The sequence below is a fragment of the Sminthopsis crassicaudata genome, chromosome 3 (genome assembly GCF_048593235.1).
Source record: "Sminthopsis crassicaudata isolate SCR6 chromosome 3, ASM4859323v1, whole genome shotgun sequence".
In the NCBI taxonomy this organism is placed as follows: Eukaryota; Metazoa; Chordata; class Mammalia; order Dasyuromorphia; family Dasyuridae; genus Sminthopsis; species Sminthopsis crassicaudata.
Genome location: NC_133619.1, coordinates 613,662,944 through 613,685,513, shown reverse-complemented (window position 1 = coordinate 613,685,513; position 22,570 = coordinate 613,662,944). Strand labels below are relative to the sequence as shown.

The following is a 22,570-nucleotide window of genomic DNA, read 5'->3' as shown; positions in this document are numbered from 1 at the left end:
CTTCAGCCTTCCCAGTGCCTAGAATAATTAGAGGAGTCAGTGATCTGGCAGCAGTGGAATATGGTAGAATGGGTGAAGGGTTAGACACGGAGCCAGAGGGCAAGGTTTCAATGTCAGCTTTGCCGAGAAAACTATCTTTGAGACCAGATAAGTTGTCTCATCTTTGTAATGAAGGAAATAAACTACATGACCTCTAAGGTTCTTTACTATCTATTATTTATGTTCAAACTCCATCTCTGTTACTCAGGGCCCATGTGAGTTTCTGCAAATTAATTTCCTTCCATAAATGTGAGATTCTTTATTTATATAATGAGGGAAGTTGTGTCCGATTAGCTGATAGAAGCAGGGTGGTACAATTTGATTCTGCTGGATAGAGGTTCTGTGTTCAAATCTTGCCTCTGACACTTATCTGTGTGACTTTGGTAAGTCACTTATTTTCATCTATATCATCATGGTTTCCAACTCTAAATCTTACCATCACATATGGGTAAACTGAGGAACAGCCTTATAGAAATCTGACAGAGCATCAGCAGTTGATAGGTTGAGGATTGGAATTTTGATGTGGTGTAGAGTGGAACCATTAGATTATGATGGCCTGGGTTCAAGACCTACCTCTGACTTTGAGCTTTAACCTTGTGAGCTTGAGCAAATCACCACCTTCTTGGACCTTGCTTTCATCATCTCTAAAAGGAAATTGACCTCAGACATCCCCTAAATCTCCACTAAATCAATGATCCCATAATCTAGGCCTTTCTGATGGAAAGTGCAAGGGTCAAGTGATCAGAATTCTAGTACTAATTAGATAAATTCCAGCTAATTAACCTTTTTGCCTCAATTTTTGACATTGAAGGTCCTTTCTCTATCAGAATCAGGCTCACAGACTTAAATTCATTCTACCGAATTACTTATCTTACCTTTTTCTCCCACTCATATCCCCAAATGTCTGGGAAGGTGTGACCATATGCTTTCATTCTTCCAGTCTAAAAAAAAGTGCCACCTGTCAACAGGTGATGCTCAAGTGATATCTATAAAAGGGAAGGAGGAGCTTAGTGCTAGAGAAGACTCAATCTAAGATAGGACTGGACCATGGAAGAAAGTGAATTGAATTTTGAGTGACTTAGGAAGTCATCTCCCCCCGCCCCCCCAAAAAAACCCTAAGTTTCCTCATGGGGACAATGACTAGCACTTAGCATAGTACTTGGTACACAGTAGGTGCTTAATAAATGGTCGTAAACTTGGCTTGGCTTGCATTTATCTGTAAAAGGATTTGGATTGAGCTGGACGATCTCCTCCATCTCTAATATCCCATGAATCTTTTCCGAAGGTAACCCAGGATAGCCAGGGCATTGGACAGAGTGGAAGCCCAATCCGGATGGATAACTAAGAGGAGGCTTGATCAAAGTGTGGTGGGTAGTGGGGGGTTCTCAGACATCCTGCTCCTCCTCCCTGGGTGTGCCTGGGTGTTTTATGGGGAGGGTGCTGGATGGCAGACCAGGCGGACTTCCTCCCCTCCGCAGCTGCCTGCCGTAGGGCCCTTTTTGTTCTTCACAGTCTCTCTCTCCCTCTACCTGTGCAGTTCTTTCGGTCCGCGATGCCTCCCTCTCCTGGCCACTGACTCTCCTCTCGTCGCCTCTCTGGCCCAGGGTGACTAGCGGCCTGGAGTTCGGGCTTCTGCTGGCCGAGGGGGAGGGGCGTGCCTGAGGGGAGGTGGGGAAGGGGAGAAGAGAGAAATCCTCGGCCAGTTGAGGAAGGATTAAGAAGTTCAAAGCTTCAAACCCAGGGAAGTTATAAAAAAAAAAAAAAAAAAAAAAAAAAAGGCGGGGAGAAGATAGAAAAAGAGGGAGAAAGGGAGGAGAGGGGAGGGGAGGGGGGAGAGGTTGAAGTGACGATCTCTCCCTCTCGCAGCAATAAATCGGCTTAGAGGACGATAGCAGAACAGCCCAGAAAGGATTAAAGAAAAGTCTATATAATACAGAGAGGACAGAAGAAAGGGGGGCAGGGGAGAAAAGAAAAGAGGGAAAGGGGAGAGAGAGAGAGAGAGAGAGAGAGAGAGAGAGAGAGAGAGAGAGAGAGAGAGAGAGAGAGAGAGAGAGAGAGACAGAGAGAGAGAGAGAGACAGAGAGAGACAGAGAGAGAGAGAGAGAGAGAGAGAGAGAGAGAGAGAGAGAGAGAGAGAGAGAGAGAGAGAGAGAGAGAGAGAGAGAGAGAGAGAGAGGAGAGAAGGGGGGGCGGAGGGAGGGATGGAGCTAGCGAGCGAGTGAGAGAGAAAGGGGGAGGGGGCGCTCGCTCGCTGGCTCGCTCTCTCAGGGAGTGGAGAGAGCGCGATTTCGCTCCCAAACTCCGAGCTGCTGGGCTGGACTCTCTGCTGCGGGTTTCGCACTAGCTGGAGAGCCGGCCGAGCCCGGGACAACGGGCGCGCACCGGGCTGCGTGCGCTCCGGCTCCCTCGCTCTCCGGCCGGCGGCGCCGAGCCGAGCCGAGCCCCAGCTAGCCGAGGGCTAGACTAGCCGAGCCAGGTGTCGCTGCGCCGCCTCCCCGCCGGTTTTCAGCCGAGCCTCCCGGGGTCCGCTCCCTCCCGCGGCGGCGGCGGCGGCAGCTGCAGGCGCAGGGCCGGCGAGGGGTGGGCAGCGAGGGCAGGATGGGGGAGCCCCGGCGGCGCCCGGCGGCGCCCGCCCTGCCCGCGTCCCTCGGCGCCTCGGCGGTGGGCTGCGGGCGGCGAGAGAACGCCTGAGCCGGATGGAGCGGGGCGCCTCGGCCGCCGCCGCCACCGCCTCCTCCTCGTCCTCCTCGTCCTCCTCGTCCTCCTCCTCCTCCTCGTCCTCCTCCTTCTCCTCGTCCTCCTCCCCAGGGCCACCATGCGAGCCATGAACTGCCCGCGTGTCTGCCTTCTGCTCGCTGAGCTCCTGGACCTGGCGCTGGGTGAGTTGCGGGCTCTTCCCGGCCCAGGGACTGCTGCTGCTGCAGCCGCCGCCGAGCGCGCGGGATGGCGGGCTTGAACTGGGGGCTGCCCGGGGCGCCGGGGTATCTGGGGAGGGGCTCAGTCTGTGCTTGTGTGAGTGTGTGTGTGTGTGTGTGTGTGTGTGTGTGTGTGTGTGTGTGTGTACGCGCTCGGGGGCGCGCGTGTGTGTGCGATTGTGTGTGTGTGTGTGTGTGTGTGTGTGTGTGTGTGCCCGCTTGCCGGGGCATGTGTGTGAATTTGGATGGAATTCTATTTAGAGATGGGAACGTAAGAATTCCGGGGCGAGTGTGTGTGTGTGTGTGTGTGTGTGTGTGTGTGTGTGTGTGTGTGTGTGTTTAGGTGAGTGTGCATGTGAGTCAGTGTCTATTTTGGTGTATGTGTTTGCGTGGCCACTCTGGGGTGATTCTGGAGCTGTGTGACAACGTGTATATCTGGATGTCCGGGAGTTTGGATACCGGTGTGTGTGTGTGTGTGTGTGTGTGTGTGTGTGTGTGTGTGTGTGTGTGTGTGGTGCTTTATGAATATAAGTGCAGATCGCTGGGGTGTTTCGGGAGGCTGAGTCCGGGGGGTGAGAATGTTTGAATCTCGGCTTCGGGCTTCCGAATACGGGGGGAGGTGGTGTGTGTGTCTCTGGGCGTGTGTTTGTGTTTGTGTCTCGGGGGACTGCCCGGATATTCCGAGGAGCGAGGGACGGTGCATCGGCCGTGCGGGAGGGTTGCGTTCGGAAGGGGTGGGTGAGGGTGTGCTCCGCGGTGCGGTGTTGTGCTGTGGCCGAGGGTGTAGGTGGAACGCGTTCTGGGTAGGTGTCCCCCGTGGGAGGACGCGTCGGGGCTCCGAGCGGGGCTCGTCCTCTCCCCCAGCTCGAGCGGCGGCTCTGGCTCTGGCTGAGTCCCTGCTTCCGAGAGTGCCGCGGCTCGTGGGCGCCCACAGCGCCGGCTCGGAGCTCGCTCCCATCTTCTCCTGTCCCGGCCCGGCCCCCATCCGTCCCGAAAGGGCCTCTGGGCAGGGTGGGAGAGGCGAAGCCGGGAGAGTGGCCGGCTGGGTCTGCCTGGTGGGGGGGAGCAGGGGGATGAAATGGGCGTCCGGGGCTCCCTGGGCAGCCGCCGTCGCTGCCGCCACGGCTGCCAACTTTCAGTGCCCAGAGGCCAGCTGCGGCTGGAGCCCAGATTGGGCGGGGGTGAGGGAGGAGGGCAGAGGACGGGCTCACACTGGAAAGTAGCAGGAGAGAGGAGGGTGGTACCCCCATGCCGGGGTCCTTTGGGGGGATGGGGGCGAGTGCAGTTACACGGCAGTGACAGGCTAGCCCCTGAGGATTGTCAGCCACGAAGGGATGTTCGAATGCCCCTCTTCTCCCGCCCTCCCCCCGCAGTCTCTCGGGAGGTGCAAAGACCTTAAGCCCCCAACACTTGACCTTCCCCCACCTAAGCCAAAGCCGGGGACCCGGTTTTTCAAAGTGGCTTCAGAGCCCGCCCCCACCCCATTTCCTAAGGTGGGGAAGGCCCTTTCTATGGAACTCCTTCCATGGCCTGTGAGGGGGGAAGGGGGTAAACAGTCGTGAGGAACTGCAGGAACCTCAGAAGCAAGCCTGTGGGAAACTACATCACGATGCTCTGGGGGATTTGGGGAAAACCAGGGGAGCCGAGGCCACCTCGCTCCCAGAGCAGAAGTGAAGCTGAAGGGTTGATTTGGGACAGAGGAAGAGGTAGCTCGTGAGAACGGAGTGAAGCTCGAAAAGGAATCTGGCTGAAAAAACCTTAATCCATCTGGAATCACCCCCCCCGCCCCCCACCCCCAATCTCCCGGCACTGCCAGGGCTCTCTCAGGATGTGGGCTCCGCTGCTGCGTCCCATTCACAGTCCCTGGCTCCTCCCTCCTCTCCCTTTCCCTCTCCCGTGTGGGCTGGTGTGGCTAGGAAGGGGGCGGGGAAGATGAGGCTCTGGCTGGGGGAATATCGAGGCTCCCGCTAGGAGGGCACCCTATTTTAAATCTCCGCAGGGTGAGGACTGGGAGCCGGGGGAGGCAGAACTGGGAACAGGAAACTTCGAGCTGGCTCGTTTGCTCCCTTTCTCATTCCTCTGAATGAGTCGGAAGCCCAGCGGGAATCACGAAGCATCCTTCCCTCCTCTTCCATTAGCGCCTGAGGCAATTGGGCTGGCGGCGTTTTGTTCGTTGGTTTGTTTGTGGCGGGGAGAGGAGTCCCCTCCTTCCTCCGATCTAGGCCGGTGGGCTGAGGGGGGAGAGGTGACCAGCTGTGGTTGACTAGGTTTCCTGACCTTCCAGATGTGAGGTACCCACTGTACCAGAGGAGGGCACTCTTTCTGGATCCAGCTGGAGGCTGTAGAACTTGTTGGGGTTGGCTTTGTGGGGAGGCACCTATTCTTCCAGAGGGGATGGAACCCTGGGCCCCGATCCTAGCCTAACCCAAACCCGGATGGCAATCACGTTGTCCATTCCGGGGGATTCCTGGATGAGGAGTCTGACTTCACTGTGTAAATGGGGAGCCAGGGGTTTTATGCCCTAGTTGTTGTCACAGACATGTTCTCCATGGGTTTGATTACTGAAGGGACAAAGATCCCCATAGTGCTGTGCCTTAATGGTTTACTTGGAAAAAAAAAAAAACAAAAAACAGTTTCCCTAATGCCTACTTGCCCTTTGTCTCAGAGAAATCCTTCTTCTCCCTGCCTTCCTTCACTAGCTCTAGGAGCCCGCAGACAGGTGTGGATCTTAGTTGGACTGCAGCTGAACAAACTCATTTCTGCAAGGAATCCCAGACTTCCTTTCAGCTTTGTCAGATATAAAAATAGAGTCGGAATAGCTGAGTATCGTATATATGAGTATCGTATATATGCTCCTATGCACCCGGTGGGATGTGGTGCTTGAGACAGGGCTGCTGGGGGAATCTCAGGAGAGGGAAGCTGAAAGATAAGGGCAAAAAAAAACATTGTCTCCTGCCCTGATTGAGGGTTAAGGAGGAGTGGTGGTGGTGAGATAGTAAGTGGGGCTAGACAAAAAAGGTGAAGTCCTACCAAGATTTCTAGGTCTCAGTGGGTCCCAAAGGGGAAGTAAGGGGGCATTCATCTCACAACATCCTCTTCTTCCTTTTCAGCTGAGTTGGGCCGGAGTCAGTTATAACACTGAGGCTGTGGGGTGGGTGTGGATCTGGTGTGAGCTTTATTTATTTAATTATTCTTCTAACCTGATGGTTTCTGGGAGAAGCAGATGTACATGTGGTCAGGGACTGGAGTGTGCCCCCAGTGGTCACCTCTTTGCAGCTTGAGCTGTCATCTGCCCCCCTCCAACCCTTTCTCCCCTCATGACATGGACTTTTACAATTATTCCTTTCTACCTACTCTCACAGCCATAATCTTTTAGCCTTACAATCCCCACTATCACCAAAGCATGAGAATGAGTTTTCCTGTGAGATTCTTCTCTTACTTTACCTCAAAAAAGAGTACACATCTGTAAAAAAGCTACTAGAGATCATTAAGCCAGTCCCACACCACCTCCATTTTGTAGCTGAGCAAACTTATGTTGAGAAGTAACCCAGAGTCACACAAAAACCAATGATATAGTTGCAGAGCTGGAACTAGAATGAAGGTCCTGGCCTCTTCTGTATTACAAAAAGTCTAGATTAATGCTCTCTGAGAAGGCTGACACTTCTTTGTTTCCAACAAATTTCAGCTGCTAATCCCAGTAAAAGTCTAAACCAGGGGTTTTCATACTACAGCCCGCAGGCCAGAAGCGGCCCACTGGGGACAGTTTTGCCACCCACTGGGTTATGGCAAATGGGCTGAGGGGCAGAGACAAAGTGTGAGTTTTTGTTTTTACTATAGTCCGGCCCTCCCACAGTCTGAGGGACAGTGAACTGGCCCCCTATTTTAAAAGTTTGAGGACCACTGGTCTAAACTATTTGCCCTTTCTTTAACTCCCCATCCCTACCAGCCTCCCCCCCCCCCCCCATCTGCACAGGAATTCCCATTTGCGGGATCTGATGGATACAGATGATGAGCCTGGCAAGGAATGGTAGTTATACTCTCTCATTGAGATATCTCTTAGCTACTTTCCAAAACACTTTCCACATCTGATTTTATTTGATCCATACAAGGCCCCATATGAGACAGGTTAGACTAGATATTGATGTTTCTCACGTGGTACTCTGATGGAGCTAAGATTAGGAGGACTTCGGGCCTATGTGCTTTCCATCATGTCATAAGGCATGTCCACACAGTCCAAAGCAAAGTGTTCTCTGATCACAGGATTTAGAACTAGGAGACAATTAGAGTCTGACTTCTTCATTTTTGAGATAAAGAAACTGAAACTTCAAGGTTAAATAACTTGTTCAAGGTCATACCACTAAGTGTCACAGCTAGGATTCCAAGTCCCTGACTCCAAAGCCAGCCCTTTCTCCCTGCAGATAGTAAGCTCAGGTAATTTTCAATGTCTCCACCCCAATTCCCCAACACACACACCCCACTTCATTTTATATATTTCAATCAGCACTTAAGTGAAGAAGAAAATTATAATAGAAGTTGATTTCATTCACATCTCTAGACCTTGGTGATAGAGATTTGGCAATTAGCCAGTTCTACCTCAAATCTTTTTTGGAAGCAGGTGAGTCATAAATAGATAAATAAAAGATTTGAATTGGATCCACATATCCAATCTAATTCAACGAATGTTTATTCATGCTAGGCAGCAAAAATAGACAAAAATGAAACAATCCTTGCTCTCAAGAAGTTTACATTCTAATGGAAGGATACAAAGCCAGTATGTCTATCAGTCACAGCTTTAAGGCTGACTAGAAATCTAGAGGGATTTAACTTGTGGTCCAGGGATTTCTGATGACTGAGGATCTTTTCATTTGGCTAGGGGTGGGGTGGGGAGTTATTTTTTAAAATATTCAGCAACCTCTAACTAAATTTAGGATTTGCTTCCAGGATACATGTAGGCAACAGACTATTTATTATTCTGAGGTGATCATACTCTTCATTGGATTGCCCTTAAAAGGTGATGCAAAAAGAGTTGGGGACCCTTGACCTAGTCCTATTCTTTCATTTTATAGATGAGAAAACTCTGGTGCAGAAAAATGGAATGATTTGCCCAAAGTCATACAGCTAGTGAGAGACAGAGTTGGGATTTAAATCCAAATCCTCTGATTCCAAACAAACTCTTAGTCCCACCCACTGCACCATGCTGCCTCTGTAAGTGTAATAATAGGTAAGGTGTAAAAGTCATAAGGGTAAGCTTAGACAAAGTGCTCTAGGAATATTTGAGGTAGGAGAGAATGCTAATTCCTTCAGGTATCAGAGAAGGTTTCATGGAAGAGGTAGTGCCTGTGATCTTCAAGCAGAGACTTGTTATCCAATTTGTCATTGGGATTCATTTTAGGCTTTGTGTTGGAATAGACAGCCTTCTTAGCCTCTTTCCAACTCTGAAATTTCATTATTCTGTGATTCTAGATAATTCAGTCCTACAAACTTGCATTGACATTTAAGATTTCCTATTTGACCATCTACAGAAATCCATTTAGCTGGATAATTATCAAATCTGCATGCCCCTTGGTTGAACTATGTGAAGAGTCAGCTTTCAGCACTTGTCCTACTATCTAGATATTCGAAGATGTAAATATAAGATGTGTGTGAGTGAGTGTGTGTGCAGGAAAACAGAATAAGACAGAGTATGATAAAGGGTGGAGAATGATGGAACGAGGAAGGATAATACAGTAGGGGAAGGTTTGACTTCTAGAGAAGGATCCAAGATAAGAGATATTGTTGAATATCCAAGATAGAGATAGAGATAGAGATATTCTACCTGGAGACCTTCCTAGGGGGAGCTGAGCTCATCTCTGGACTTGGTCCCACATTTGATAAACACCTACTATGTGCCAAGTACAAGAAACATCCATAAGGCTGACTGATGGGAGAGGCATAGCAAGAGGATTTTTACAGAAATTTAAAAAGCATGATCCAGGTCACACCTCTAATGAGGGAATTGAACTAGAGATGACCCAAGACCCTCCAAGCTATAAATGTATAATTTTAAGATGATCCTCATTTGGTGCTTTCTTCCCAGCAGCTGTCTAATTCAGGCAATACAAGCATCCAACATGATTCAGCTAGCATTTATTAAGCACCTAATATAATCCAGGTAGTAAATTAGGCACTGGAGTTACAAAACCAAAATGGCCCCTGCCCTCAGGAGGCTTACATTCTATTCCATTGGAATTATCAGTGTGGAAGCAGAGAATTTCAGAAATTAAGTAGTTTGCCTAGGTTAACTAACACACATGGTAAATAGTAGAGCCAGAGTTTAAGCCAGATCTTTTGGGAACAGTGCAAATCTAGCACTCTTTGCACACTTCCTGTCACCCAAAGCCCTAAGGGCCTGACCTTCTATATCTCATTATGAGATGAAGCTCATCTGGTCATGTAGACAAAGCAGAAATTGATAAGGAAACCTGGACATGTAGGATTCTACACATAGAGTTGGGGATTAAGGGACAGGTCGACCTGAGAGGTCATCTAGTTTACTTCCTTCATTTAAAGGGTAAGAAATTGAAGCCCAGAGAGGTTCAGTCTTGCTCCAGCTCACTTTAGGTAAGTCATGTCAGAAGCTGGATCTTCTTTTTCTCTTTGGGTCTCTGATTTTCCTGACCTCTTGCCATATTGCTTTCTGTTTCTTTCTCCTTTGAGTCCCTTCCCACTTCTTGTGCTTTCCCTCTTGGCTGATGCCTCTCTGTATCTCTGACTATCAATCTCTATGTAACAAAACCAATAGCAGATCTGGAAAGGACCTTAGAGTACATTTACTCCTAATCTCTCATTTTACAGAAAAGGAAACTGAGACTTTCAAGAGAGAAAGTGGGTTCAATGGCAGCATCAGGCTCACAAAGCTTTCTTCTGACTCAACAGTTCAGAGCTCTTTCTACTACACAATGTAATTGGTGCTTATTTGTTTCATCCAGTGAGCTAAAAATGGACAATGCGTTTGGAAATTGTCCAAGTACTGGCTGATGGTGACTGGCTTCAGACACTAGGTCCTGATGGAAAGCCTTGAGGTGTGAATGTTGATTCTGAGAACACTTCATCCTGTTTTTTTTTTTCCCTTTTTTTTTTCCAAGGGAACTCCATCTTCAAGACAAATGCCCCTTTAGGAAGTGATGTCATGTGTTCCCACGATACTGACATTTATAGTTATAGACACAAAGTCCCCACTGAAGCAGTGATGTGTGGGCTGCTGGTTTCCTCCTCCATTGCCTTTTTAAAAATGGATTTTTTTCCTCCTTTAGAATGACAGCCATCTCCCCATGGGTTCCTCCCACTGTTCCCCTACATGAATCCTCTACTCCAGACTACAGAGTCTGCTCATCCTCCTGGGATGAAGTGCCTGGAGGCGATCAATCAATCAGTCAATGAAGGAACATTTATTGAGTAAAACCTAATGGAAAAGCCCTAGACTAAGTAGGAGGGTTCTATTCTCAGCTCTGCCACTAAGTAGCTGTGTGACTTTAGGCGAGTCATTTCCCCTCTTGGTGATTCAAAATCTTCATCTATAAATGAGAGAATGGGATGATAGATAATATCTAAGATACCATCCAGCTCTGATAATCTATATTCTGAGGTTTTCCCCATCTCTGACATTGTGTTCTAAGGCCTCTTCCAGTTATAAAAACTAAATTCTTCCTATGTACAGAACACTGTATTAAGTGTAGGAAAAATACAAAATGTAAACAAGATGATGGGTCTTATCCTCAAGAAATATGCAGTCTAGATTGAGGGCATAGGACATAATGTACAATGCCTTATATCTTATGTTTTCTCTCTCAATGTATATTTATGTATGTATATGTATAAGATATCAAGAGAAATACATATATGTATGTATATACACAGAGACAGAGCGAGAAAGAGAGACAGAGAGAGAGAGAAAGAGAAAGAGAGAGAGAGAAAGAGAGAGAGACAGACAGAGAGAGAGAGAGAGAGAGAGAGAGAGAGAGATGGAAAGAGAGAGAAAGGGAGAGACAGAGAGAGGGACAGATGGAGAGAAGGATAGAGAGAGAGAGATGGAAAGAGAGAGAAAGGGAAGGAGGGAAGAAGGAAGGGAGGGAAGGAGAGAGAAAGAGGGAGAACTTTCAAGTTCAGAAGGAGAAGTGATCAGGGCCCAAGAGAACCAGGAAGATAACAGAGAGTGGCATTCAAAAAGTCATTGTCTGTATTCGTTTGGGTTTGGCCTTTGCAGAGTTGCCTAGACTTAGCCACTGCCTCCACCCGCTTGCTCTCCTTTCCTTGGCTGATAGAACTGAGACATCTGGCTGCCGATAACACTCTGTATGTGCTTCTCCCACAATGGTTTTCCAACCCACCCTTTTCTGGCAGGTCTGGGGAAAGAGAGACATGAAGGGTGTGAATGAAGTTCCTCACAGGCTCATGGTTTTGTTCTCCTTCAACCCACCCTGACTTTGTCTAAGCTCAGAAGTGAAGGACTGGGGCCAGGCCTGGTTTTCTTGGCTCTGATCGATGACCTCTGGAAGCCCTCTCTAAGCTGAAGGATTTGCCCACCATCCATCCAGCTCTCTGTGCTGGTGCTCTTGCTAACCCAAGCTCCAGCCTTCTAACAGAACAGCCTATTGGTTGGCAGCTCAGTCATCATTTTGGCAGTGAAATGTATGGTGGGTATGCCAGGATGGTAGATCTGTCTCTTAATTTCCTCTGGATGAAGGGTGTGACTGACCCCTGAGCTGGCTGAGTCTGCTAGAAAATTAGGGAACAATGTCTAGGGACTACAACCCTTGTGTTCTTTCTTCTCCTAGGATTCGAGCAATCAATAAACATTTATTAAGCATTTATTCTGTGCCAGAAGCTATGCTAAATACTGAAGATCCAAAAAGATGTAAAGGATAGACAGTTTCTACTCTCAGAAAGCTTACAATCTAATGGAAAGAATAAAACCCAGATTCAGCCACCACTATGTCACTTCACATCCAACCCAGGAGAGGCCCTACTGGGGGACTATGTTGACCAGGAAGATACAATCCATACAATTCTAGTGCACACTTTTTCTATTGATGAGGCTTAGTTTTTGTTTTTAAATTTTGTTGGTACATATGGTCATGTTTATATCCTATCCTATCCTATATTTTATATATAATATATATACATATATACATAATAATAATTTACATTTAAATATGTATATGTATATATCTATATAGATATAGAAAGGCATCTGTATAGATATGTGTATATGTATATTGAGTGCACATTGCATACATACATATATAATTTTCTAACTGCCTGGTTGCTTGGTAATGAAACTTTGATGGTTTGGAGACTTATAAGGAGATGCCAACTCTTGGGTTAGAAAGAAAAGCCCTATTAGACTTAAGCCATTTCTTCCTTTCTTCCCAGCTACACCTCAATGCTCTGAGAGCTCCAGGCTCTGTCTATTTATTGGTCAATTCTTCTTCTTTGGTTCATCCCATAGTAGGGCTTAACTTGGAAGTCATGTTTTTGGTTCTAGGCCCTTGTTAGGGTAAGTAAAATTGACAGTGCTATCCCAAGTTAATGCTGAAAACACCTGGGAAATGTTGAAGGTGCTGGCAGAGTTGGGTTGGCTGATTGTAACAAAGACAACAAAGATGTTCATTCTTTAGAACCTGTAGCTTGGAGAATCCAAAAGTCACTTCTGTTTGGCTTTGCAAATCAGTCAGACACATATATACTCAACCTCTATATGCCTGGGGGAGTGTCTAAATGACTAGACTCTAATTTGTTCATTCGTTCTTTCTTTATTAACTTTATTAACTATCTAGAGTTATGAAAATGTGAATTCCATCTTTGACACTTTCTAGTTGTGAGACTTTGGACAAGTCACTGGCTCACAGCCTATTTCCTCATCTGTCAAATAGGGATGTAATAACATCTATCTACTAATAGGGTTGTTAGGAAGATATAATTGTACCTATCTAATAATAAGATTGTTATGAAGATAAAATGAAATAACATGTACAGTGCTTTGCAAACCTTAATGAGAGCTATTATTAATAAGGTAGTTTAAAAATCTTAAAGCACTAGATAATTGTTAGCTATTATAATTATCATGTAATATTACATAATGTTTTCTCCCTCTGCACCTGAAACTAGTACTCTACTTTAAGCTGCAAGAGGAAAATACTTATTTTATCCAAACTTTGCCAAACTTCTTTACATAAATTATTTCATTTGATTCAATGAAGTAGAAGCTATTAAGTATTCCCATTTCACACAAGATAAGGAAAAGTCACCCAACTTACTAAAGTGTCTCAGTAGGATCTGAACTCAGTTTTTTAATTGACACTTAAATTGAGGACTCTTAAATTTACTGGGCCACCTACTCCCTACCCTTTTATGTGTTATCTCATTGATAGTGAATAAACGAATGAATGAGTGAATTCATTCATTCATTCAATTAAAAAGCACATTTATTAAGCATTTGTTATGGGCTAGAATTTGTATGGGAATAAAAACCAAGAAGTGGAGCTAGTCCCTGGCCTCAAGAACCTTACATTCTAGGAGGGACACAGCATAATAGGGGATGAATATTTTGTGTTGGAAAGTTCCATAGCTTAGTGTAATCACTTGACATCTCAGGGCTCCAGACAACTTTCCACAATTCTAAATTAAGTAGATTTTTACAGATAGGCTTTGAAGAAGAGTTTTTTGCATCTGGAATAGAGGAAATCACAGGTTCCATCCACCCTCACAAAAAGCACTTAGATTAGGAATACCAAGACAAAAAAGAAACAGCTCTTGTCTTCAGAGAGCCTACTTTTTAGAGAATAAAGCATGTGTGTGTATGTGTGTAAGGTAACATGAAAACTAATATCATAGAAGTTCAGTTCCTGAAGACAACTCATACCTGGGTGATGGCAAGTGGGTGGGAACATCAGGAAAGTCACCAGAGCTGGACTTTGAAGAATACTGAGGATTAAGAGAGGCAAAGGTTCCTAACCCCAGCTTCTTTGCCCGCTTTCTTTCTTTAATTAGGATAATTCAAGTTAATTTAGTAAAAAATTATTTACTGAGCATCTACTAGGATCCTTGCTTTGACACTAAACATTTTGTATTTTATGCCCTCTCCCAGCTCCAACAGTCTGTATTCTAAGAACCCTCACAGCCTTGACATCCTGGGTTCTAGGGCCCTCCCAGCTCTGACCTCCTGGGTTCTAAGGGCCCTCCCAGCTCTGACCTCCTGGGTTCTAAGGGCCCTCCCAGCTCTGACATCCTGGATTCTAAGGGCCTTCCAGTTCTGACATTCTCTATTTTAAAGCCCTTCCCAACTCTTGACATTCTATGTCAAGTATCCACAAGTAGAACCAAAATGGCTAGGAATTTCCTTTATGCCTCAACTTCTGAAATGGAGACTAAGCCCTAAGGGATCAATGATGAAATGTCTTATCCCCATTCATGAGCAGTGCTGTGCACTTTCACCAGACATCCTGGATCCTCTTTCCCTTCCCCCATCCCTAATTCTACCCCTTCAGACCAACCTCATGCACCCATGGTTGGATAGGTTTTCTTCAGTTGTTGGCTGCTTGGCAAAGGAGAGCTCTTGGGCAAGCCAGCTGGGTCCCAGCCAGTCCTTCATGGATTTGGGTGTCCTCTGGTGTCCAAGATACAGAGTCAAGTCAACAAGTCTTTTCCAACTTGCTATTCTGTGTTGAGTTCTAACACAGACACTCTGAAAGTGTATGGGGAAGGGAGCAAGCCAGCAGCAAAATAGGAGACACATGTTCTTGCCTTCAAGGAACTTATACAGTAGAAAACAAGTCATCTTAGCTCACATTTGTAAAATAGTGATAATGAAGCTGTGACTGTAGCATTTTCTATTCTTCTTTCCTCACAATAACCCTACAGAGCGCATAATAATGTTAACAAATGTTTCTTAAGCAAATATTGTGTTAGGTGTAGGGAAAGATACAATGTTTAAACAAGACCTTCAAAGCTCAAAGAAATCGTGGTGTGGCAGAACTTGGGAGTTTGGAGGCTTGAGTTCTCTCTCTGGTACCTACTACCTACTAAGCCAGTTACTTACCCTGTTTGCCTCAGTTTCCTCAATTGTAAAATAAGGATTCTAGCAGCCTCTGCCTCATAGGATTGTTGTGAAGATAAAATGAGATGTTCATAAAGTGTTTTGGCATGTAGTAGGCACTATATAAATACTTATTCCTTCCCCTTCCCTACTATATTTATTTATATGTTTAAAACATATTTATATCCTCTTTTCATGGACTATTGTATTCCATTGGATACAACAGTCTTTGAAGAATTAAAGATGGGCAATGGAGAGGCAGATGGTAAGAATAAACAGGCTGCAACCCAAGGTCAATGAAGAAATTGAAAGAAGAATATGGACGGAAGATGACATCAAGAAATCATCTGAAAGGAAGAGAAAATTGGCTGATCATATGTGAAGGGCAAAGGAAGGGATAACCCCCACTCCACTGGGACCCTGGAGGAGGCAGGAGAAATTGAAGAAGGCTGCCAGCACATCTTGGGACCAATTTCTGGAAGAACATGGGCTAGAGGCTCCCCAGGTGGAAAGACTACAGATAGATTCAAATCTGCATTATGGGAAGTAATTTCCAAATCAATGCAATCACAGAGCTAAACTGATTATTGAATATCATTTGTCTTCATATCAGTTTCATTTTGAAAAATGTCATTTCTCCAGTCCAAGGGATCATCCCTTTATAATAAAGGATTATTTAAAAAGAAAAATAGAAAGCAATTCAGTGACAACTAACCATCAGTACATCAACTAAGTCTGAAGTTGTATGCAGTGTTCTACCCATTATCTCCTATCTCTGCAAAGAAGGGAGGCTTTTGTTACTTTTCCTGGGGCTAAACTTGGCCATTATAGTTTCATAGGATTAAGTTGTAAGTTCCTTTCTTTCCATTTATCATTTTGGGATCATCATGTAGATCATTTTCTTTGTTCTTCCAACTTCTATGGTGTCATGGCATTTAATGGTATTGTACAGTTCAATGGAGCAAATCTATTATCTCCATTTTCCAGCAGAAGAAATTGAGATTTAAAGGGTTAAGAAATTAGCCAAAAAGAACTAGAAACTTAGTGGATGCCTAACAGTTGAAGAATGGCTGAGTATATGAATGTTATGAAATATTATTGTTCTATAAGAAACAGTAGGATGATTTCAGGGAGGCCTAGAAAGACTTACATGAACTGATGCTGAGTGAAGTGAGTAAAACCAGGAGAACATTGTACACAGCAACAACAAGCTTATACGATGATGAATTCTGATGGACTTTGCTCTTTTCAACAGCAAAGGGATCCAGGGCATTTCCAATAGACTTGTGATGAAGAGAGCCATTGGTACCCAGAGAAAGGATTGTGGGGACTGAATGTGGATCACAACACAGTTTTTCCACCTTTTTGTTGTTGTTTGCTTTCTTTTTGTTTTCTTTCTCATTTTTTTTCTTTTTTGATCTGATTTTTCTTGGGGAGCATGGTAATTGTGCAAATATATATAGAAGAATTGCATATGTTTCACATACATTGGATTGCTTGCTGTCTAGGGGAGGGGAATGGGGGGAAGGGAAAGAGAAAAAATTTGGAAAACAAGATTTTGCAAGGGTGAAATGATGAAAAGTAGGCATATATTTTGAAAATAAAAAGCTAATAGATAAATAAATTCAATTTTTAAAACTATACCTTAATCTAGAAGTAGATTAAATACAAAAAGAAAAAAGCAGCTATGCATAATAGAAACATTCAGATTCTTGTGTAATTTGTTTTATTTTTCTTTTCTAACACACATACACATATCCATTTTACTAAGTATACACTAAGTTCAGAAATTTTTCAAAGCAATCAGTTCAACTCTTTTTTAATGTTGTTTTTATTCACATTAGTATAGTTACTACATATGCTAGTCTCTCCTTTTATTTTTCTTTAAACCATTTTATATCAACATTATGTACATGAGTGTATGTGAGCATCTATATATTGTTTCTTTTGACAAAATATTCAATGAAAATAATATATCCAAAAAAAAGTAATTAGCTAAGTTTACCCAGTTGAATGTTGACTTTGCTGGGTAAAGGCCTCATTGTCCTACTCTAATTCAACCTGTGGAAAATGGAAAGGGAGGCCCTACCTCTCTGCCTGGTTGGGATGGGATGGCTACCAAATGTGAAAGAATCAGGGGCACCCAGGAGGGAGCGTCTGTCAGGGGCTCTGCCCCCAGCTTTCTCCTGGAGAGACTCCCAGCCTCATAAATCACCCGAGCTGGGATCAGGAGTCACCGGGGAAGGAAGCAGCTGAGCCGTTGGTTTTTTTTGTTTGCCTGCCAAACTGCTCCTCTTGCCCTTTTGTTTCCAATTCTGCAGAGCGGCTAGCTTGCCCGCCTGCCCGCCACTCTGATGGGGTTGTTTTTAACTAATCACTGATGCTTCCATTATCTCTCCGGCATGATCTCTTCCTCTCTTTTTTCCATGCCTTCCGAAAATAAACCGTCAATCAGAAGCTAGAGTTGCAGCTTTTGAGTGGGGGACTGGTTTGTGGCTTTTGAAAGTGGGGGGTGAGGGCAAAGGGGTGAGGCTGACCTTGGGAAGAGGATAGCATTGAGGGAAGGCTGCCTGACAGTGACCTCAGGTAACAAAGCTGGGACAGGGCAGATGGCACCTGCCCCTGTGTTTGTGCTGTCTGGCCTGGCTCCCAATTTGGGTGAGTAAATGTCTAGCCAGACAATAACTCCAAGCTGAGTGTCCAGCTCTTAGCAAAAACAGGTGATGGGATTCTAATTGTCACCTAGCAATTCATATGGTGTGTGTATGGAGGGAGGAGGGGAGTACTGAGCAGATAATCAGACACGTTACAAAAGCCCCTTTGTGAGTCTTTGTTTGCTCCAGAGAAATGGAACCTGGTGGATTTGGGGGCCTGGTATGATGGGGAGAAGGAAGTTAAGGATAGTCTCTGGTGTGATTACCCCAGAAAAAAAGGACGAGAGAGAGAGAGAGAGAGAGAGAGAGAGAGAGAGAGAGAGAGAGAGAGAGAGAGAGAGAGAGAGAGATTTTTATACTGAAGGGCAGGGCAGGATTTCTGTGGAAGAGAGTGAGAAGAAAAGAAAGAGGGTAGGGTTGGGCTTCAGTTTCCAAAGTAATGGTAAAATGGAAGCCTAATCCAAGGGAAAAAGTCAAAGGTGATTACTGGGACCATTGCCTCACCTGAAAATTAAATATATCAATCCATTATAGTGATCACCATTTATTAACTATTCCTCTTGTTCCATTCCTTTTTGGGGGTAGTGGAAAAAACACTAGCCTGAGGGCCAAGGGCCCTGAATTCTAATCCTCTCTCTGTCACTAATCACATATAAGACCTTAGGAAAGAATTTTCTTTTCTTTACTTTCTCAGAAGTTAGATTGAGAGGTAGACAGGAGAAATCTCTAAAGTTCTAGGAATTATATGAAACAAGATATTAGATGAAGAAAAGGTGGCAGATGTGAGCAGAAATGTGGAAGTAGAAATGACAAAATCTGACAGCTGATTAGTTCTCTGGGGTGAGGGGAAATGTGGAGTCAAGGATATTGCCAATGTGCCAAACCTGAGCCACTGAGAGGATGATAGTGCGAAGAGAATAAATGGAGAAGCTCAGAACATGGGTGGGTTTGAGGGTAAAAATAATGAGTTCTGTTTTGGACATTTTGTGTTTGAGATGTCTATGGATATTTATTTCTTTTTTGGGTTTTTTATGGCTTTTTATTTACAAAGCATATGCATGGGTAATTTTTCAGCATTGACCCTTGCAAAACCTTCTGTTCCAACTTTTCCCCTCCTTCTCCCTACTCCCTCCCCCAATATATTAAAGTATATGTTAAATACAATATATGCATACTATGGATATTTATTTCAAACTGACTGGTAAGCATTTGATGATGAGGAACTGAAGCTCAGTAGAGAGATTAGAGTTGGGTACAGAGATCTGAGAGTCCTCTGCTATACACTCTAGGAGAGAGATATTGATATTGACCTGGATTCAAATCATACTTCTGATGCATTTATGCTTTCTAAAGCAAAGGAGACAGCAGAGAAATGGTAAGGTGATTAACATCTAACTCCCAAGTCGGATGTGCATTCCATGTTCTAAGAGCTTTTCCAGTTCTGATCTTGTGTGTTCTAAGGGCCTTCATAGCTCTGACTTCCTGTGTTCTAAGCTCTGACATTCTGTGTACTATGGACCCTCTCAGTTCTAATATTCTAAGGGGTCTCCCAGATCTGATATTTCATGTTCTAAAGGTCCTCCCTACTTTGACATATCTATTCTAAGTTCCTTTGACATTCTGTGTTTTGAGGGTCCTCCCAGTTCTGAAATTCCAGAAATCTTTAATTAACTAGTTTGCAATAGTGATAGTAGTTGAAATTTGTATGTAAACTTTAAAATTTATAAAATACTTTATATATAATTTCATTTTATTTCCATGACAGCCTATGAATTGGGACTCCTGATATTGTTATTTTCATTTTGTAGATAAAGAAACTGAGGTCTAGGAGAGTAGCTCAAAACTACATGGCCAATATATGACTGAGGTGGGTTTGAACCCTGGCTCATTCCTGCCACACTGATGCTATTTTTCCCATCTGCCTGTCCTTATAACATTTGCTTTGTATTATTGCTGCCTTGAATCAAACTGAATCTGACAAGAAAGAAAGGCTTGTCTTTTTAAGATAAAAAATAGGACAAAGTGCTTTGGTTTCCCCTTCCCCCTCTAGGTTTGGCCAGGGAGAGGTTGTGATGGCGATCAGATGATTTCTTCCCCCTCAAAGTTGTGATATGGGAGCTTGATTTTTTTAAGCCCTAACTTTGACTTTGTTAAAATTCTCCATTTAGAATACCCCATGTAAGTAAACCCCAACCTGGAAAGAGTGTATGAAGTGGAGGGAGTGGAAGCTACAGTCATGGCATTGATGATCACATCACAAAGGAATATCTTTTTTCCCCTTTGTCCGAGAGTTTCTTTGGCTCAATGAAGCATTTGCCCCAGTTTCTAAACCAGAGAATCACAGAATCGCAAGATTTAAGGAATTTCCAAGTCTATTATTCACCTGCACCTGAACACAAATCTCCTTCTGGGCAAAGGGTCATCTGGATCCCTTCAAAAGACCTTTCCCAACCTCCTTAACCTCACTCTTAGACAACCGCCATTAATGACTGATTTGTAGATAGTGCTGGAAGGGTCTAGAAGACATCAAATCCAACATCATTTTCATAAAAGAGAGAACTAAGATGGGCAGCTAGATAGTACCTACGGTGTTAGACTTGGAGTCAGAAAGGCCTGAGTTCAAATTTAGCCTCAGACATTTACTAATTGTGTGACCCTGGTCAGACTAATCTTTCTGTGCCTCAGTTTTTTCATATGTAAAACAGGGATCATAATAGCCCTTATTTTTCAAGGCTGTTGTGAGGATAGAATGAGATAAATTTATAAAGTATTTTTTAAACTTTAAAGCACTATATAAATGCTATATTTTATTAAATGACTTGCTTAAGATCATATAGGGAATAATTAGCTGACCTGGGATTTGAACCCATATCCTAAGACTTCAATTCTAAATGTTTAGCTCTCTAGAGATTCTACTTTTTTCTATTAGTTCTGCTCCCTGGGGCCAAGCAAGACAAGATTAATTCTCTTCCATGTAACAGCTATCATGTTTCCCCCACCCCCATCTCCCATCCTGTCTTCTCTTGTCTAAATTAATAATAATGTATTTTCTATAGTGCTTATGGTTTACAAAGGACTTCACATATTTATTCTTCACACAAAACTATGGAGTAGATGTTATTAATAACACTATTGTATAGCTGGGGAAAATGTGGTTCAGCAACTTAATAAAGGGGAATGGGTGAGTCTTGCAACTAGTAGGTATCAGGGATAGAATTGGAACTCTGTCTTCCTTGACTGCAAAGCCATATTGTTTTAGTTTTAATTGTTTTAGTTAAATAAGTAGTTAAATATTTCTACTTTCTTCATCAAGATACATGAGAAACATTCTAGAGTTAAAAGATCTGAGTTCAATTGCATACAGTAACAACAAGATTATGTGATGATCAAATGTGTTGGCAACAATGAGGTAATCAAGGCAATTCCAAAAGACTTGGGATGGAAAGTGTCATCTGCATCCAGAAAGAGAACTATGGAGACTCAATGTGGGATAAAATCGTAGTATTTTCATCTTTTTGTTCTTGTTTGTTATGCTTGTGTTTTTTTTTCCTTTTGATCTGAAAATTTTAGAACACAATGTTTTGCAAAAAATATTTAGAACAAAATGTTTAGAACACAATGCTATTAAAATAAAAATATGAGTTCAAATCCTAATTCTGACAGCTTACTCCCTAGGTAATGTACATAATGCATATGACTTACCTCCTTTGATCCCAGTTTTTTCATCTATCAAATAAAACTAGACTAGAATCTAAAATTCCAACATCTGTGGGTCCTGACCGATCTCATAACTGAATGTGGAAGTCATAAAATTATGATTTATGATCAGTAAATGTTTAATTTGTATACCTGGTCTATATGTCATATACCTGAGGTCATGTAAAAATTTCTCAGGCAAAAAGGGCTTGGGAATGGAAAAAATTTAAGAAGTCCTGTGATCTATGTGTAGCTTTATGACCTTATGAATTCTTCATTGAATGGCACGGTCTCCAGTCTTGTCCTCCCACCTGACACAATTATCTTGATCACCTTCTTCCCAGAAAGATTCTAGATTTTCAGTGTCTTTTCTAAAATAGGGCACTTCATACTGAACCCAGGATTTTATTTGAGTCCGAGACAACAAGACTTCTTCTGCTCCAATTTGTGAGTCAATGGGAGTCAAGTCAATGCACATTTATCAAACGTGTCAGGCGTGTTCTGGGCATGTAACTATAAGCAAAAAGATGATCCTTGCCCTCCAGGTGCTTACATTTTAATAGTGAAACAATGTAAGACACAGAAATAGAAGCTGGAAAGAATTTGGGTGAGGTCTATGAGAGCATGGTGGCAAAGTCAGAGAATGAAAGGCAGTTGTTCCCGGCTCTCCCTCAGAATGGAGGTTCCAGGAGGCATTCATCAAGGGGGAAGGGGCTGTGGTGGACAGACATAAGGTGTCAAGTCCAAAGAATACAATTCAGCAAAGTGTGGACTGCCCTGCACCAGACACTGTTCTAGGCACTGAGAGCTCGACAAAAACAGAACTTCAGGATCTAGGTATGGAGGCAGTGGGGCATGACAAATCATAAACTGATAATATAAACTATACAAAATAAACTGGAAGGAAGAATTTGTAGAGGTGTGAAAATCAAAAATGCCAAAAATTTGGGGCATTTAGGTAAGCTTTGAAGGAAATTAGGAACCCCACAGTCAGAGATGGGGAATGTGAACATTTCAGGCCTAGGAAACAGCCTGTACAAAGGCTTAGAGGTAGGAATCCAACTCTATGGACTAGAGAGAGCAAATAGACCAGTTTGGCTAAAATCATAGTGTGTGACAAAGAATAACATGAAATTTTCAGGATGGACACATTGGAAACTGATTTTAAAGGACAATGGAAAGAGTGCTTGCTG

The 22,570-nt window shown here is 43.8% G+C and overlaps 1 protein-coding gene across 1 annotated transcript in view; it reads left to right on the top strand.

Moving 5' to 3' along the window:
* The first annotated feature begins 2,339 nt into the window (after positions 1 to 2,339).
* The window catches only part of IGSF21 (immunoglobin superfamily member 21), a 376,743-nt gene continuing 356,512 nt past the window's right edge, over positions 2,340 to 22,570 (top strand). Inside the window, exon 1 of the mRNA XM_074302565.1 lies at positions 2,340 to 2,918. Coding sequence (XP_074158666.1) covers positions 2,855 to 2,918 — 64 coding nt within the window. The 5' untranslated portion in view covers positions 2,340 to 2,854. The remainder of the gene's footprint in view (positions 2,919 to 22,570) is intronic.